This window comes from Oxyura jamaicensis, chromosome 21, assembly GCF_011077185.1.
Source record: "Oxyura jamaicensis isolate SHBP4307 breed ruddy duck chromosome 21, BPBGC_Ojam_1.0, whole genome shotgun sequence".
Taxonomy (NCBI): Eukaryota; Metazoa; Chordata; class Aves; order Anseriformes; family Anatidae; genus Oxyura; species Oxyura jamaicensis.
In genome coordinates, this window is record NC_048913.1 from 4,119,312 (window position 1) to 4,137,941 (window position 18,630).

Consider the following 18,630-nt stretch of genomic DNA (forward strand, 5'->3'; position numbering starts at 1 on the left):
TCCACTCCGCTACAGCTCCGCGGCACCCCTGCCTTACCAAACGGGTTCAGTTTCCATTACAAGCTCCCAGGGAGCACATGGTGGAGCTTGCTGCACACAGCGCACGTTGCAGTGAGCTCACGCGTTACCTTGAATAATATTTTGTTCGAGGAGTCACTGGTGATACCGGAGTGGATGTGAACAATAACAGTGTCTCACTACTCAGTCCGGCTTGTTTTCTGCTAACAGCCTGTATACAAAAGAATTAGGTAATAGCAATTAAGCAGCAAACATTTTGCCACGCAGGCCTAATTGTTTTCTAGGAATGTTATTACTCACCTACTCTGTCTTTAAATAACTTCTTTTTGGAAAATAAAATCTCAAAGTTTGAGAATAAAAACAAATTACAGCAGCTGTTATACATAAGAAGAATCCAACAGGGAAGAACAAGAGTAGCACAAGTTTCAGCTGCACGTGGAAGCTATTCCCTATGGATTTCAACTTCAGTGTTTCGGTGATGCTTTTATGCTTTTTAAGTGCTTTTACACACTTTGTTAACCTTCCTGATGTTTTATGTCTGACCAACTACTACTCCAGGTCTTTGCTCCAGTTTTTCTGTCGTTTAATTACTGCTGCATTTGTCTCCACTAAAACAGCAGTCAAAGCCCATCTCTTCTTCCAGCAGGTTGTGAGGAGCTTTCTTCATCGCCGTTCCCATATGCAGCGAGGTTGCAAACACAGTGGCACCAGTGTGCACAACAAGGGGACTCTTCTGAGCACGTTAAGCAGCGGGGCTCTTCAGGTTATTCCTATCCCAGCAGCTCAAAGTCTGTCACCGACTACCTGGATATCTCAGTGCTCTAGCTTCATCACAGTAACAGATTTGCAAATGAAGAGGGAAATACGTCGTGCACCGTGCCAGAAAATGCACTCACTTTAGCTCCAAAGCTTCTGAGGCAAGCAGATGGTGGCAAAGGCGCTGAGCACGCACGCGTTCAGCAGCGCACCTCCATGCAAACCAGGCCGATCCACGCAACAGACAGGAAAGCAGGCTGCTCACAGACCTCCCCAAACCAAAACGCACAGCTGAACCACGTACTTCCATTCGATTTCTTCCTTCTGTCCAAGTGCAAAGCTCAGATTTTAAAAATTTCCCAGAATTACTTTGTTTTTCCAACATTTTAGCAGATCTAAAAAAACTCGCCAGAACTTCAAGGTTGATAGCAAATACATAATTCATACACGTATTTGTGTATTTGAATTCTGGCGTGCCCACCTCTCTCAGCTGGTGAAGCTGTCAGAATAAATAGAAGGCAGCATCTGGAAGGCTGACAAACACATGAGTCAATGTCAAATAGAAGCCAATCGCTGTCAGGGAGCGAGCCAAATGCCTGCACTGCAATTCCACTGATGTTCTCCAACCCAAATACCAACGTACCACTTAAAACAAAAGTGCTTCCTCCCTCTGTTTACTTGGTTGGGGTTTTTTGTTTCTATAAAGCTGCTGGGGGTTTCCAGATGACAACAGCTGTGTCAGCAGTTTGCTCGGTTGCAGTTGTGCCTCCTGAACAGCTCTGGGGACAGAAATCCGGCAGAACTGGTGACATCAAGCTACACCTCCAGATCAGCCGGTACTCGAGTTGTATTTTCTGGTAGCAATATGTGATTTTCAGCCCAGTAACAGTGATTTTGCACACCTTAATAAAAACAGAAAGAGTCCAGTAGCTTTCCCAGGGATTGTCTGCACCATCTCCAAGACACATTCCCTTTGTGTGTGTGCTGGGCCAGGGCATGCCAGGATCCATTTAACACTACTCTAGGGGAGAGGAGCTGCACTGCCATTGCACCGCACACCACCCAGAGCAGCAGCATTAACTGGTTTTTCCATCTCAAAGACAGCTCACGGTTTTCTTGCCATAAGATGAAGATCTCGGTACCATTATCAGAAGAAATAGGGACCTAAATCAGTCTTCCTGCTCTCCTGTGGCTTCCCTCTGGCAGCAGCTGCACTACCAGGGCACAAGGCAAGCCAGGTAAGGAGCAGAAAGATGGCACAACTGTTATCACTGCTAACAGTCCTGGGACGTTTCCCAGGCGTTAGACTGCACCCACCTAGAAACATCCAGGGATCTCCTTAGAGCAGCTTAGGAAAGCTACCCCGACAAAAGGAGAATATCTAGCCTGCTTCCACTTCACCCTTCCAAATACAAATGGATATTTGAGAAGGATATGATAACTAACTACCATCCCCGGCAGGCAGAAGGAAGCACTTCAGGGTCCTTTGCTTCAATTCATTTTTACACATCAAAGATAGGAAGTGCTCGGTGTTCAGACAGGCACCGCCCACAACCAAAGCACAGAACCCAGGCGCTGTCACAACAGCAACACTCGCAGGTTTTTAAGACACTTTCAGACACTTTCTGCTCATTAACAGAGGCCAGCATACTGCTGTCCTTCGTCATTTATGGAAATCAAAAACCTCCTGACTACTGAAGCCATTTCAAAGACTAAATGGATGCTGAAACCCGTGATAACTGCGTTCTGGCTACGCCGAGCTGCATATTCCAACTGGACCTAGGAGCAGATGCCTGACTACAGCCAGCCCATGTGGAGAAGCATATGGCCAAACCCCAGACGGATGATATGAGGGCATAATATCCTGTGACAGAAGTCTCTCGTCCTTCTTGGAAGCTAATGAAGACAGCGAGGTGTGGCTGGTGTGCCTGTCCCCGCACAGCATCGCTGCCTGTCCCACTCCTAGCGCCTCCAGCCCAGCTTTGTGTCCACCTCTCACCACCTAGGGCAGAGGCTCTCTCCTAACTCCTTGCAAAGCCCTTTGCTAGAGGGCTAGAAAATGATACAAATCCTGTTGTGCACTCTCCCAGCAGAGGCATTTTGCCTCTCCTCGCCTGGCGTTGACTCTTCTTGATGATGTGCTGTTTATACAGCTACTGATGTCATCGTGGAAGCAGAGCCGCATAAATCCTTTTTAATCCCTGCAGATCCTTTTAAATGTTTCTACGTAGGCAGAGCAAACAGCGCTGTCCTCATCCCCCGGTGACAGAGCAAGTCAGCTTTCTCCCAAATCAACTTCGACTTCCATCCAGCTGAGTTTTCCAGTCCAGCATTCACAGGGCCATCACAGCAGCGTGCTCAGCAGCACCACAACCCCAGAACTGAGCTCTGGGGATCTGCCATGGCTCTGACACAGCCAGGCCCCTTCCTAACTGAAAAGGGACAGGGACCACATGGCTTCCTCCCCCCAGAAAGGCACCCAAGAGATGGGAGAACAAAAAGGAAAGGAGCAATGAAAGCAACCACAGAACCAGCTGGTCTTTTGATGCGGATTTTCTCGCTATGTCTGTTTTCTGAAATGTTAACCCATTTACTTCACAAGGGCAATTTATTGGAAATTGAAAAGCAAATGCCTATGTTTAAAAACAAGCTGAAGATAAATGATAAAAAAACACCTCTGTGCACCGGGGTCCTTCTAAGCATGCTGTTGCCTTGCAGAACAGGGAGGAAAAAAGGTTCCCAAGAACAGCAGCATCTCCGTGCTTTTGTCTTTCCATTTCTGGACAGCATCACAGAAGTTACTGACCCTGCTATTTGTTTTCCAGCACACAGCTCCCTCTTCCAGCCAGCCAAGTCAGTCCCTCGACCAGCTAGCAAACGCAGGGTCTCCAGGAAATCCACTCTCAGCTGTGTTTGGAGCAGCAGGGCTCCTGGCAAAAGCCTGGACAGTTGTTGTATGAGCTCCTCCGCCGCTGAAGTCCAGTGCGCTAGGTTGACAGCCGTTAGAGGCACTTCAATATGTTCTTCTATACAGCAAATCCTACAGAGACCAACTGCCTAACCCAAACAACAGATGCAGTTATAAGGTCTGATTTGCACAGCAGAGTAGCAAAGTATTCAAATTTGCTTACAGGCTGCCAATCACGTAAGGGGAACTGCAAAAAAAAAACCCTACACAACAAAACCACACGGCCCTGGAGCACACCCACACAGCCCACAGCCATGCGTTCCCCACGCGGCGCGCCGATACGAGCTGCATGGGAAAGCAAGCCTTTTGAACCACGCCATAGTCTGGCCAAAGCTGGGAGCACCAGGGGGAGTCAATCTGCACCAGAAATAGAAGGAATTTCAGCATTAGGTAATCTCAAAGGAGGAAAAAATAATCTGCCTTGATGCAACGATCCTATACGACCGTGACCTCTTGCTAAAGAAACCTTTAAGCAAATGTGAACACACACTGTGCAAAAAAACCATTTATCATAACCATTTTGATAAGAACTGTGAGACAAAATTGAAAACAGAATGGACATGAAAGCAACTGGAGGGGAGGCTGTCAAAATGGAGAGGACAGATGGGGAAGTGGGCCAAGAGGTTTTAGGTCTGTGCGCTTTCCAACGCAGTCGAGAAGATTAATTGCAGAGCGTTGTGTCAGAGCTCTACTCAAATTTAAATTAAATGCATGGTTTAAAGCTCCGCGTACATTCATTATATCCATGTAAACTAATAGGAACTGTATTTATACAGGAACAATATAACATAACCTTTCATGTGAAAGAAATCCAAGGATATCACTTATCTATTTATTTACAGTTACTGTTACTCAAATAAGTGCTGAGCGTAGCACAAAGAAAATCCAGGCTTGGATGAAGTGCTGCACAGCCATGGGACAGAGAGGAAGATGTTAACCAAGAACTTCACAGAAAGGAAACGCAGACCTTTAACATCCATCCATATCAGACAGAAGTACCTAACAGACAGGATCAGACAAATGGAAAAGATTTCCTTTCCTTAAGGCCTACGAGATGCGGGCTGAAGACAGCCTTCCATTCTGCACACACCTTTAACTTTCATCTTTCTAATCCTTGCTGGGCGAGTCCCATTAATTTAAACTCTTAATCCCTCTTAAAATTTCTGTAATTTATACCCTTAGCTACAAATACATCTCCCTCTATCTAACCTAGCCAAAAGACAGAAGTTAACGTTTTCTTCTGCGGTACGTCCTGTAACTCCTTTAGAGCACATTATGCACTGGAGCGTGAATTCGAGAGCTCACTCCTGTTCAGAAATAATGTTCTCAATTAAAAACAAAGTACTAAAAAAAAAAATCAAGCCAGTCAATTAAGTTCCCATCTAGGCTCCCATCCCTCCAACAATTAGCTAACCAAGAATACTCGTCCTCACTGCTCTCTGCAGTTTAAGAGAAGATTAAGAGAAGAGACAGGTGCAAGGATTCTTTTAAAAGCACAACAAGCGGGCAGAACTGAAGTTTTAATGGTACAGTACATCTCATGCTAGTTCCTACCAAAACCCATAAAATTCAGTAAGCAGATTTTTAAGTGACAGAAAGGTATAAAACCTCTCCAATTAGTGCTTCTGTGGCTTTCCTCGCCCTTCACTAGATATGCACAGACATAAATACAACCACGTTTGTTTTGCTTGAAAACCAGAGCTGAAGATGGGCAAGGAAGCAGCAGCTGCCTGTGGCCAGCACTATCCTCAGTCGAGACGGAGCAGCCCAGCTCCCAGACCCATTCGCAGACCCCACAGCTCCCTCAGCTTTGGGTCTGCCACAGCCACGACAAAGCTTTGAGAGGAGGCTGCTCTCCCTCAGCATCACCCACACGTGTTCCTCGCAGCTGAAGGAGGCCTGAGATGCTGGGCCAGTGCTCAGCAGCTCCTGCTGCAGCAGGATGTGAAGCCTCACCTTGCTCTGCAGTGCTTAAATGGAGCCCCCTGGAGCAGGATCACCGGTGAGCAGAAGGTGCGAGCTGCTGCTGGAGCTCCTGCCACCACCGTCTGTGCACAAAGCCTTCTCTCCTGAATGCAATCTCTCATGGGGAGATAAATCACAGTTGCTGAAGCTCTCCCCATGCTAGCAGCATTTATCAACTTCTTTGTCAACTCGCTGGCAAAGGTGAAGGTTCTGGAAAAAGCCGCAGGAGTGACTCCTGCTGCTCTGCAAACCTACCTCTGCCCAGGTGCCGCCACATCACCGCTACTCCAAGCACTGCAGCTACGGTAGAAAAAAGCTAATTCCTGCCCATTCAGCTCCAGAAGGAACTTGAGACCACAGTGATTTTCCATCTTAATTTTCAGCCAAGCCTTTCTGCAGTGGAAGCCAGCGTATCGCATTGTACTGCTGGGCCCACACAACAGCTGCTCCTAACACATTCCTATTTTTCATCTCCTGACACTGGCAGGAAGATTGCTCCAAATCTGATCCTTAGGCAGGCTCCCCATCGCTGCTGCTCAAGCAACTGGTATTACTTAGCTACAAGTCCTGAACACGAGGAAAATACCACTTCAAACCGTTCAAAATATCCACACGAAGTATTTCAGTAGGTGAGCTGTTCTGACAAACACCGGTCCTTCTGTGTGAAAGCAGACTACGCCTTCTGCCCAGGAGCACAAGGATGGAGCAGCATCATTTCAGCCCAGCCTGGATACGCACCACCCAGCTGCAGCTGTCCCCATGTACAAGTAGCTTTTTTTAAAAAAAAAAAACTACACCTGGAGAGAGCATTTAAATGTTTACATCTGTACCCACACAATGAAATTTTAGTACTTGAGATATGCAGCACCTCATAGAAAATCAGACAAGATTTTACCTCTTCAGTTTCCATGGTTTTTATTTGGAATTCATCTCTGTTTCGCTTCAGCAACGTTACTATACCACAGTGATCATTTACAACAAAGTAATACAGAACTAGCGGAGTCCCTAAGCCAGTGCTTTGAACAGTGAAGGCAAAGAAAACTATTCCTTGTGGTGGAACAAACAACTGCAATTAACTCTTCTAAAATACAGCATAAACGAACCTAGAAATTTCTTCGCAAAGATAAAGAACACAGCCAGCTGAATAATCTCTGCAATTTTCAAGTACAACTTCATTTTGAGGAAGGAGTTAGCTGGCAGCAGCTGCAGGTCAGACCTTGAAACCTTACACAAGACTAAAAACCTTACGTGAACTCTGCAGTAATTAAGTGGCACGTCCGAGACGCCCAGAGGACACCGCAAGCTTCTGCTTCTGTCCTCAAAAGCCCCAGATACTTGCTGACACTGACACTGCTGGTTCTGACCAACACATAAGCTGCTGGGCACAGGTGTTCGCTGGCTGCTGGGGGTCAGGGGGGATTAACCAGATACCAGGTATCTTAAGTCACCTGATTTACACTGCACAAAGAGAAGACAGGAGAGGAGCTCTGCAAATTAATCAGATTTAGGGAACAACTGATCAGAAAGGTGGGAAGATAAATCTATATGCCACCGAACCCAATCTCTAGCACAGATCAGGTCTAGCTTCAAATTCTGACCAAGGTGCTCAGAGCTTTGTCCAGCTTCATTTTGGAATTAATTCTTGGACACAGATCCCATACAACACACAGACAGAGTAGAAAGAAAAAAGGGCAGCTCATTTTGAAAGACTGGATTTTACACATGGACAAAAGATTTTGCATGTATATTTGCACGTGTCTCCAACAGAAATGGGGCAGCCTGCCCCCAGAACAATCCCAATTTAGACTACCAGCTAGCACATCATGCTGTTTGCTGCGGCCAGCTAACTGGTAGCTCAGGTGCACAATTACTTGCAAAAGGAAATGTAATGTAAGATTTTCTTACCTCCAGGCCTGTATACAACATCATCCTCGGTGATGAAAGACGTTATTTCACCGTTGTCGGTTCTCTCGTATCGGGACTTCTTCTTGGGTGGTTTCTTCTTGCTTTTCTTCGTGGACTCCTCCGTGGTGGCGCTGTTGTTGTCGTTGTCCTCATCTTCGCTGTGGTCGCTCTCTGCATAATTCTTGGCACCTCCTTCCAACGTACAGCTCCGCCGAGGACGCGAGTTCTCACTCTCCCTCGCCTTGTCTCTCTTGTCTCGCTCCTTGTCCCGGTCTCTATCCCTGTCCTTCTCTTTGTCTTTGTCTTTCTCTTTGTCCGCTGTCATGATTCGCCACGTGCCTTCTTCTGTCCTCTCACGGCTGGGCCTCCGTGAAAGGTAGACAGTGAGCCTGGGCTTCAGTCTTCTGAATTTCTCACTCAAATCCAGGAAAAATTCAACCACTCCAACAACCCCAGCGTTTTAAAAAGGTTCTTGAAGGAGGAAGGGGGAGGAAAGAGGGGAAAAAAGTTCATGTTAATACTCAACATACTTGTAATTTCTGAAAATAAAAATTAAAACACAGAAAACCCCACATCCTAGGGCAACTTAGTAGGGAAAACACCAGACTGCAAAATACAAGATAGCCCTTCTGAAGCATATGCAGAAATGATAGCTCAATAGCTCCACATAATTTACAGATACTTCACAAGTTATTTCCATCCTCAAAAAGATCTCATGGCTTCTTAGAAATTTACACATTCTTTTGTTCCCTCCAGTAAGACCATTGTTTCCTACAGAGCCGGCACAAGCTGCTAGAAGTCCTCCCTCAACCCCAGATGCTTTTCCAAAAACAGCACTAACCTGTAATCTGGAGATTACAGCAATGAATGAAATGGAAATAAATCACCCAGCAGTTACAAATGCACTCACAAAATTTGCTTTTCTGCGTATCAAAGACAACTTTCATGCTTGCTTTACCAATGACAGAGCACACAGAGGTGGATTTTATAACCCATCAACTTCGCACATTCGGTTTCCTGCTGGGGAACAGAATGGGAAGAGATAATCCTGTGCTTTTACCTCCTTGATCATTTAATCAATACTCGTAACGTCGGCTGCATTATTTTTGCCTTCGATGCAAGTTTTAAAAAATTGGACTTGCTGCTACAAGAGCATTTGCAAGCCCAGATGCGTGGGCCAGCATCCCTGAACCACAGCCCAGTGCCCACAACAGCTACTTGCCCATCTCCCTGCCCCAGCACCCTGGACCAAGCCCCCAGGAGACCCCTGTTGAGATCAAACTAAAAGGTTCAGAAGTACCAGCCCCATTCTTCTTTTGGTTCAAAAGGGATTTTCCTTAAAATGTCCTTCTGGTGCTCAGATCAAGCTGATCTGGACTGGCAGGCTGCATGCTGCATCTTTGCGCGCCAGCCAACAGCACTAACATTTTGGGAACCTTTTTCCAGCAAGGTCTCTAACAGGTAGGATATCGATTTGGCCTAAATTGATTCAGGGTAAGAACTGGGCAACCCATCGCTCTGCTTTCAGCAGGAGAAGAAATAAATTAAGTATGACCAAAGAGAGAAGCACTCTATAAATACTTCTTCCCCCTCACTTCCACCCCCTCCCTTTTTTTAAATCCTAAAGCCCTGGCAGAGCTTGCAGGAAGCCGGTCACACACCCGTTCAGAAGAGACGTTGGATATCCCAGTATTCTAGAACAGAACACCAGAACACCAAACCAAAGCTCTATCTTGTAGCTGTATTTTCTTTTCCAGCAGTCCCCATTACTATTTACTGATGAGATCCTCGAAGGAGTACAGGCCAGGATCATTAGGACAATTGAGCCCCATCTTACCCCACGGATTCTGCACCATTGGTAAAAACACAGCCGCTATATAGGAGGCCCCTGAATTCATGTACAGAAGTACAAACCCCATTTCACTGCCAATGTGCAACGCTGAAGGAACCCGAACGAGCTCTTGCAACTGGAAATTATTCCACTGGGCAGAGCACTAGAGCACTTCCCAGCGCAGAAGTCAGGGACCGACGGAGTTGAATGTTCATCCATTAAGTATTTGAAACCACATTCCAGAAGAAAAAGACTACTTTGATTTTTAATAAGTCAGCCGAGAAGTCGGTGAACCTGTGTATGTGAAATTTCTTCGGTGCTACCCGAATCCCAGGCTACGATATATTCCTGTCCCTGCTGACTCCGACCTCCAGCAACGGCAATAGCCAGAGAGAGACAAATTGCTTCTGCTGACACAGCTCAGGCCGGGGCTCAAATCTCTCAGGCATTTCCCGAACGAACCAATCATCCAGGTAAGAAATGATTCTATTTTCTTTCCTCCTCATAGCAGCTGCCATCGTCCCGATAGCACACAAGGGGAGCCCACTGCGGCTCCCGGAGAGAAGCCCACAATGAACCTGTCAATTGCCGGAGAAGCTGCAGCTAATAGTGATAGCGCCGGTCTACAGGGACGCAATAAGAAGTGCCTTAAATTTCTAGAGGCTACGAAATTCCCCAATAGCAAGCGTATTTTCCCCCTGTTGTAGATACAACAAAATTCACTTTAGAGAGTAAATAAATATTGTGAATGAAAGCTAATTACCTCCCCGAGGCAATCTAAAATTACAATTAGCGGTGTCTCAACCTACGTACATGAGATCTTTGTGCGGTCTGTAGAGCCTCGGAACCGAAGGATCCAGGATACGCCTATTAGGTTATTTCAGTGACCCGCACGGATGGGTAAGATGCAGCCACTTACGGCCACTCTTAGATACTTGCTCCAATTCCCAAAAACTCCATTTGGGAGTTAGGCAGAAAACCAATAAATTGAAGCCTAACAAAGTTCTCCTTTCCATCACCTCTCATCTTTCTTTAGCATATCACTGCTGCCTCCTGTTTAACGTGCAACACTCTAGTTTGGGTAATTTTGAAGAACTTAAGAGAGAAAAAAGCCAAGGAGCTGGTCTTTTGTGTTCAGTGAAATCAAGAACAAAAGTAAAATAAAGCTGATAGCAACTGACAGACAATTCACCCGTGTTAATTTATCCGCATCTTGAACATCCTGAGGTCCTCTTGCTTTACGTCTCAAGGAACCAGAAGTAGCCGTGCGAAGGATTCAGGAAAAGCAGACAACTTCCTTGCAAGCTGCCCCTGCCGGCCTTGGCTTTGGAAGAAAATTTTAAGCAAACCTCTCTACAGGAGCAGAGTCTGACCGCAGGTCAACACACCCCGACTGCACCCTGAGCTGCGTCTGGCTGGCAGGCAAATCACTTCCAGAAATAACACACCAAGTGCACTTCCCCTTGCTCCTCTGCCCATCTTCAGCATCACTTTCTGTGGGCATCGGCGAAGGCAAGCTGCTGGCAGGAGGAACAGCCCCGCACAACGCACCGGGCCAAGTGCCACGGAGAAGCCTCCGGTGCCAGGGGTCAGAGGTGGCAGGGGGACGATTTCCAGCTCCCATCAGTAAATACGGGAACAAAGCGACCTGCAGCAGTTAACAGCTCTCCACATAGACTTCAGTCAGATTAAATTCAAAGTTCAGATTAAATTCAAAGTACTTCAGGGTTTTTATTACTCGTCCAATTACTATGCTTTGGGTTTGTTGTTTTTAATTGCCTACCCAAGTTCTGCATGGAGGAGTGACACCGAATACCCAGACCAAACACCATGTTCGTGAACTCTCATCACAAGCACTGCTCAGCTTCCCCACATAAGTATATCACATTTCCTAGACTATTTTATTAAAAACCCTCCATTTCAAAAGCATTACAGGATTAAACCACTGTCACCACGGAACAGTGACTATTTGTGTCTCTCTCAGATGAGAGCAGCCATCGAACCCTAGGAACGGTTGCACAACCGCTAGGAAAACCTCAAGCACGTAGCAGGACTGCCAGAAGAGCAAAGAAAAACTGTTTTAGCAGCAACCACTGCTTAAGTCATCATTAGCACACCAGCATTCAATAATTTGTCATTTAAACAATGACCCAAACACGCTTTAAAGATTTCTAGACATATTCGGCCTTCCCAGCGACACGCGTCATTTCCCATTCCTACCTGCCCCCTTTTTATCCGCTAACCCCAGACCCGAAAGCCAACAGCAACCCGGCAGACAGAAGCGGCATCAATACGGAGAAGATCTCTGCATTTATAAGCTATCCCGTTGCCTGATCGCCCTTACCCAAACCGTAAATGCTGTGCACGCTTACCTGCTGGCTCAGCAGCCTTCAGAAATTACACAAGCTGGGGAGGGTTAAGGACTTTTATCCTTCTATGCATAATTGTGCACGAATGAGATGGAGCCCATAAAACTAACACTGCTACAAGAACTCGGAAAATATTTTGAGCCTTGCTTTTTGTTTTCTAAAGTAAACTGGGACAATACATCATGTATACTGCCAACTACAGTAATTACACAGATGTTTAAATCTGGATCAGGCCATTAGAAGGAAATACATTGAGAATCTCAGTGGTTCTTGGCAAGTTCAGTAGCTTGGGCTCGCAGTAATTTCACTCCTTGGCAGCTCTTCGTTCGCACTGTACCAAACCACCACCAAAGTAGCTGCTTCTGTCATCGTGCTGCAGAAAAAAAATCTGACTGCAGCCCCACAGGTTGAAGATTATTAACTGCCTTTGATGCTGGTTTACTGCTTCATCCATGGGCAATTTCTCAGAGATAAATCTTGAAGGAAAGAAATAATTTAGCTTAGAGGAACATTCACTCAGTGGCTGAGGCTGGTATACAAAGGAAGGGCAGAGCAGCCCTAGCCCCTCAGTTAATACAGTAAAACTTCAAGAGGTAATGTTAGCCTCTCTGCAATCACACTATATATTTTTTAAATATAACTTCTTAAATAATCTTGGGATTCATCCATTTATCCATATTTATTATGTATGCTATGGGATAACCACCTCCATCTAGCACGCCATCAGTTGCTTCCCATCAGAAAAGGCTCTCCTAATCCGCTCTAGATTTACAGAGGACTCTGCACGACAAGCAACAGCATGGAAGCACTTAAGAGCAATGACAAGAGAAATAAGAACCAAGTCCTGAAGTGGAGGAAACCCGTCCTAACAGCTCGTTTCTCTGATTCCAGTTATTAAATAATGTCCAACTGACAACTCATTCAAGATATCACCAGCTTAGAGAGCGTCATTTCCAGAAAATATCTGTGCAAGAACAACCACGATAAGCACTCAAACACTACTGGAGAATTTTATTTCCTTGTTTCCTTCTGGCAGCAATGCCCCTTAGTCCTTACTGCTCTTTGGATCAGGCACCATGAGGCCCATGAGAAACATTATCAACATACAACAAAATGCAAGCAGAACGCAGGCATTCAGGCCAATCTCAAAACTAATAAGATGAAGAGTGGGAAATTCTTTGAGAGCTCACAAGTCATTACTGTGCAGCAAGTCTTAAAACTCCTTGTCCTGAATGAACTTTTTCCTCCAGGAAGAGAAGCTGTTTCAATGCACGCTGCCTTCCTGCCTCCACAAAGTGTCCGTGCTCCATTTAACGCAACCCTGACCCGGCCTACACTTGAATTCAAACATTAAAGGTCCTTGTTATCTTCAACTGCTCAGCAGTCAAACACACGTCACAAGTGTGTTTGCAGAGCCGTTTGCTGCAGCTTTCTGCTCTCCAGCAGCAATGCAGACACCCACAGCTTCAAATCACATCCAAGTGCCCTCCCTGGTAAAGCGTGCAGTCCTCCAGAGACTAACAGAGAAACCAGGATGCTGGTAGGAGACAGGAGCTTTCCGGGGGCCAGACACGGTGAGGAAAGGTGGCAGAAAGCATCCCAAGCTCAGACAAGTCCAAAAGCAGCTGCTTCAGCAGATCCCAGTGCTGCCCCTACGGCATTTTGCTACTTGGCTTGGTAGCCCAAACACTTTTTCTATAGAAAAGGTGTTTAACACCACGCTGGTTTTTCAGACCAGTTAAAGTTGTTCCAGGATGACTCGTCTGCCTGCAGGAGTTCAAGAGCAAGGCTGCGGTGCAGAGGTGGGGAGAAACCCACTGCTGTTGTTGTTTCAATGTATTTGGAGACTGACCTGAATACTCACGGCACAGGAGGAAGAGCTGGAATTCCTATCTTGAGAATAAACTTTAACAGACTTGGAAGTTCACAAGGAAGGACAGATGTCTCAAAGTCTCCTTTAGCTCAAGCAGAATCCAGAAGCAAACTGGATGGAAGCGTTTCCTGCTCTGGCCAGCGTGCCAAGCTTGTGGCTCTACAGAGCCAAGACACAACATAAATAGTACCAGACTCAGTGGGTGTGCGCTCACACTATACAAACACACACAAACTAAATGAAAGTTATTGCCAGAGAATCTTACGAGAAGTCAAGCAGGCCCGATGTAGCCTTTTAAACTTCATTTAAAGGTCTCAAGTGGAGTTGTTCTTAACAATTTTCACATGACCACTACCACGAATGCACCTGGTTGAGTTTTTCCCCAGCATTTTAAGTCTTTTTCTAATTCAAGCTCTACTGCGTGTCAAGATACAAAAGCCTCCAGGTCCTCCCACCCGAGGCAGGACAGCACTGCCCCCAAGAAGTGAATTATCCCAGCCAGATCTGCAGCCACCCACTACAGGCAGCTCCACACACCTGGAGACCACTGCCAGAGCAAGGGGCATACACAGCACCTCTTGGCACGTTAATGCCTCTTAAGAGGTTTAAATACTTAAAGAGTCAGGTTTTAAAGATAATGTGAAAGCAAGTCCAACAGAAATGCTGTCAGTGAAATAAAAAGGCAACGGAGTACGCCGGGTAAGGAAAACCATGGAGGAGATCTCCTCTTGTTTAAGGCAGCCAGACAGATAAGTCTTTTAACAAGATTTGTTTGGTCATGTGTTAGCAGTCTTAATAAACACAACAGGACCATTCTTCTGGAAGCTTTCAGTCTCATATTGCAGGATGAAAAGGCAGTGTTCAGCAAATGCCAGATTAAAGGAACCATGTGCTGCAATTGCTGGGACGAGAGCTCCTTCCACGGACAATTTTCTTCAAGGAAGAATTTTACAAGTTTATGCGCTTGGCTTTCGTGCGAAGGACTAAATACCTACGAATCAGCCCACAAACACTCCCCCGTACATTCATTCAGTTTGAAGGACTGCTTGAAGGAAAATCTTCAAGATGATTTGTGAAAAGGGAGCCAGACAAGGCAGCACCGGGAACAGGAAATCTCAGCTGCATCAGCCCAACTAAGCACCCCCAGTCACCTGTACACAGCTCAAACTTCAAGATCCCACCTTTGACAATAAAGCTAATTAACTGCATGGGCTCAGCCTCCCCGTGGAAGCACACAAGTTTAACCTTTAAGCTCCAGAAAAGGCCAAGCACATCTGTTATCTACTTTCCCCCGCATTCTTCCCCTATCTTCTATTTGCTGTTGAAAACAGGAGTTGCAGACATTGAGGTGACAAAGTATTGTAAGAGTTCATTCCAGATACCCCCCAGAACAAGCATTCCCCCACGCTCAGGACCCTTTGTAAGCTCTAGTTGGAGAGGCAGAGCCAGCAGCCCTGTGACAACACCGCACGGGCTGCAAACTCGAGTCAAAAATCAACGAGAGGGCAGCACAGGAAGGAGAGAAGGAAAAAGAAGCTGCAGCAAGAGCTCTCTACCCTTATAACCGCGCAGTATTTCACGCTACATCCAGAGGGAGGTTTTCCCAAAGACACTTGCCCCAAGTCCTGTAACACAGATCCTGCTGAGTTTACCTATGGTATTTCCCATCCCCAGCCCAAATGCAGATGGGCTGCCCAAAAAAAAAGAGATTCAAGCAGTCCTTACTACTGCTGCAGTGGCTGCTGTGCTGGTGGAATACTGCTGCTCTGTTAACCCTTCACTTTGAGGCTCAACATTCCTTCTGTTCCTGATAATTGCACCTGAAAAATTGAAACATGAAAGCTTGACAGGGGCGGAGCTGAAAAAAGGTTATTTCGCTAAAAGTTCTTCTGGCATGTTGCACAGTGACTTTTTTTTTAGTCAGTAGTCTGAGAAAACAATCTGGAAGCAGTTTCAGAAGATGTTAAGGAAGAGCCAGTTATTAAAGTAAACACAGCCATGTCACTTCGGGTCCTATTCTAACATCCAATCTAAAAAAAAAATCCTAGCAACTTAGCCCTGAACCAGCAGAACTCTTCCTGGCTGATGTTCCTGAAAGTAAAACAACGTTCAGATAGCTAACATCTGTCCGACTCCCCCAAGCAGCAGCGGCACCTGCAGCAGACCTACCTTCCGTGGGAGAACGTGCGAGGCAGAGCCCTCGTTATCTACATTCTTTGAGCCAGACAAGAAATCTCTTTGCTACAGCTACACAGCCTTCTTCTATGCCTCTGACAACCTACACATTATCAATTCCATTTCTGTAATAATTACAGCACGGCTACCGACCATACAGAGGAGTCGGCCTGTACCTAGCCCACAGGGAACGTGTTTCTCCACCCCGGCACCCCAAGTGCAACACTTCAGCGGTACAACCTTAGCTCGACCTGCTGGCAGAAAGGACACAGGAAAGCACACAACACTGCTAACCACAGGGATGGTCAGAGTTTTGGTACCCCCACCACGTACCTTGTGCTCCGAGGGCCTCTCCTCCAAGGACCCTGCCAACGCTGCTGCCTTTACAGCCGGGTGGGTGACAAGGGGCCTGCTGCTCGCTCCTGAATGCCCGTGGGACCAGCCTGCACCCTCCTGCCTGGAAGCAAGTCTGCTACAGGCCTGTTCAGGAGCTCTTCCGAGTCCTTCTCCAATGACTGATATGCCTCTTATCAGTTGTCTTCCCTATCTCCTTCACTGCGCTTTGAGTTTACAATACAAACACAGCTCTGGAACACTTTGGCCAGTAATGGTCATTACGAGTTACATATTTACAGTTCAGAGCTCTTGTAAGTGCATGCAATTAAAAGCGTGTTTGTTCACTTTGAACTGCTCGCCACTAATCATCCCCAAATGGCCGAGAAAGCCAGCGTGCAGAGAAACAAACAGGCACTGCCTTCAGCAGCAGCTCGCGGCTGAGCAGCAGTCACCACTGGAGGAAACCCAACGTGCTCCTCACCACAGGCAACGGCCTCATTTCCCCCTTCGCTATTTGCCAGACTTGACCTGCGAAAAGGAGAACAAAAGCTCTCTGAAGGCGTCTCTGAGCTGTGCCTTCCATGGGCTGTGCTCACAGCTTTGAGATCAGAGGCTGTGCAGCACCACGCTGCAGCGCTCCCCCCGCGCACCCCACCTCACACGGACACGACCGAGGGATTGCAGCATCGTCCCCAGATCCAGGGCGAGGGCTGGGCTGTGCCTTGGGCAAGTTACAGCTTAGGTAAGATCCCAGGTCCCTCTCTTCTCAACACGACTGCTGATGCTCCAAAACTTAAAGGAACCGGAGGAAAAAAGGAAGAGTGAAGGAGATTCTTCCCCGAAACAAAGCAAGATTTCATGCAACAAGCCAGTTAGTTCTCTGATTAGCAACAGAAAGTGCTAGGCTATTTTGCATGTCTTCAGGCTCATGCTTGCAGAAAAGGAACACATTTCACTTCATTTAACTCAAGAACGTTTCAGGTACCTTAAACCCCCCCTGCAGAAGACGGCCAGCATCCGCTGGCAACTGTGAGGTTTTTTAAAGGCTGGAGCAGTGAAGGTCTGAGAGAGGAAAGGGAAATTCATTTGGTTTGTGGTTCTCAATGGCACAGGACAGGCAGAACAGTTACCTACCTGCAAGAGGCAGGTAGGTAAAAATTCAGTAAGTGGTAAGAACATGTTTTAAAGACAGACAGCTTTGACCACAGACCGAAGGACCAGGGATAGTACTTTGGGGAGGGGGGAACTATCTGCTCCTACCCTACCACGGCTGTCCCATTTTCACAACAGCGGACTGAGAAAGGCCGTCTGAAAACATGGACAGTTTTACACGTAGGCTCCCATGAAAGTAATGCAATTCCAAATAATTACGGGGAGAAATGCAATTTCTTTAAGAGCAGCAACCTCAAATCGATAGCCTTAAAGTTTCTGTGCTCCCAATAACATCTTCCAGGCTCAGATAAATGAGCTCAGCTTTCTACCCTCTTTTCTCTGGGGCCATTCAGCTGCCTGCAGACCCCAAGCTATGAGGCTGCCACCAGCAAAGAGGGCAGCACAGGCTGCCAAAATCTCTGAAGTGAGCCCCCCAACTTCCTACCCCCATCACCTCTCCCCCACAGCAAGCAGGAGCAGAGCTGAGCAGACGGGTGAACCCTGGGGTGCCAAAATTTGGGTCCCAGCCCTCTGCATTGATCCACCCTACCAACCCGTGATGCTCAGAGCTCCTCTGGTGGTTCAGAAAGGTGCTGGAATGACTTCTAGAGGTGTAATACATGGGAACAAACAAGGATCAACAGTCAGTAAATACAAAGCCACGTATTGCTTCCCTTCCTCCCAAGCCATTCAGGCTAATGTAAATGATTATTACAATATAGGGCTGAGTAATGCAAAGTAGCAGTCCCATAATGCCATTAAAAAAAAGATAGGACTTCAAGTGTTCCTCTAATACAATGTGCTCCCTCACTTTAAAGGGCTGTTCAGGGGAGAAAAGGCCCAGGGGACCTGTAAAGAGCTGCTGCTGTAACAAGAAGTATTATCCAGGGAACGCAGTGCTGTCTGGAGCCAAGAAAACATCTGCATTGTAAGGCTGCTTGACAATGTTTTAAAAAGAGAAGTTGAAAAGAATTTGCTGCGAAACACAGCAGATTTGGGGAACATTCTGGTTTTACCAGCCACAGTTGCTCTACTTGCCTTCCAGCAACCAAGCCAGAAGTGGGTTTGGGGGATAACCAGCCAGCTAAATACAAGCAGGAGACAAAAAACAAGACCAGGGTAGCAAACCTGGACCAAAAGCAGCAGCAGCCACCTGCCATCACATCACACTAGTCATGGGATCGAGCCACGCAGCAACAGGTACATCATGCCTCCTCCCGAGGAATCATCGCGTACTGTAGGAAAATTCATTTGATGAGAGGTTTTGGAAAAAGACAACAGA

The 18,630-nt window shown here is 46.6% G+C and overlaps 1 protein-coding gene across 6 annotated transcripts in view; it reads right to left on the reverse strand.

The window, feature by feature from the left end:
* Nucleotides 1-18,630, reverse strand: part of RERE (arginine-glutamic acid dipeptide repeats) — a 228,678-nt gene that overhangs the window by 148,348 nt on the left and 61,700 nt on the right. For all 6 annotated transcript variants that reach the window (XM_035344932.1, XM_035344929.1, XM_035344927.1 and 3 more), the window contains exon 2: nucleotides 7,613-8,083. In XM_035344932.1, the coding sequence (XP_035200823.1) occupies nucleotides 7,613-7,937 (325 nt within the window). In that variant the 5' untranslated portion in view covers nucleotides 7,938-8,083. The remainder of the gene's footprint in view (nucleotides 1-7,612; nucleotides 8,084-18,630) is intronic.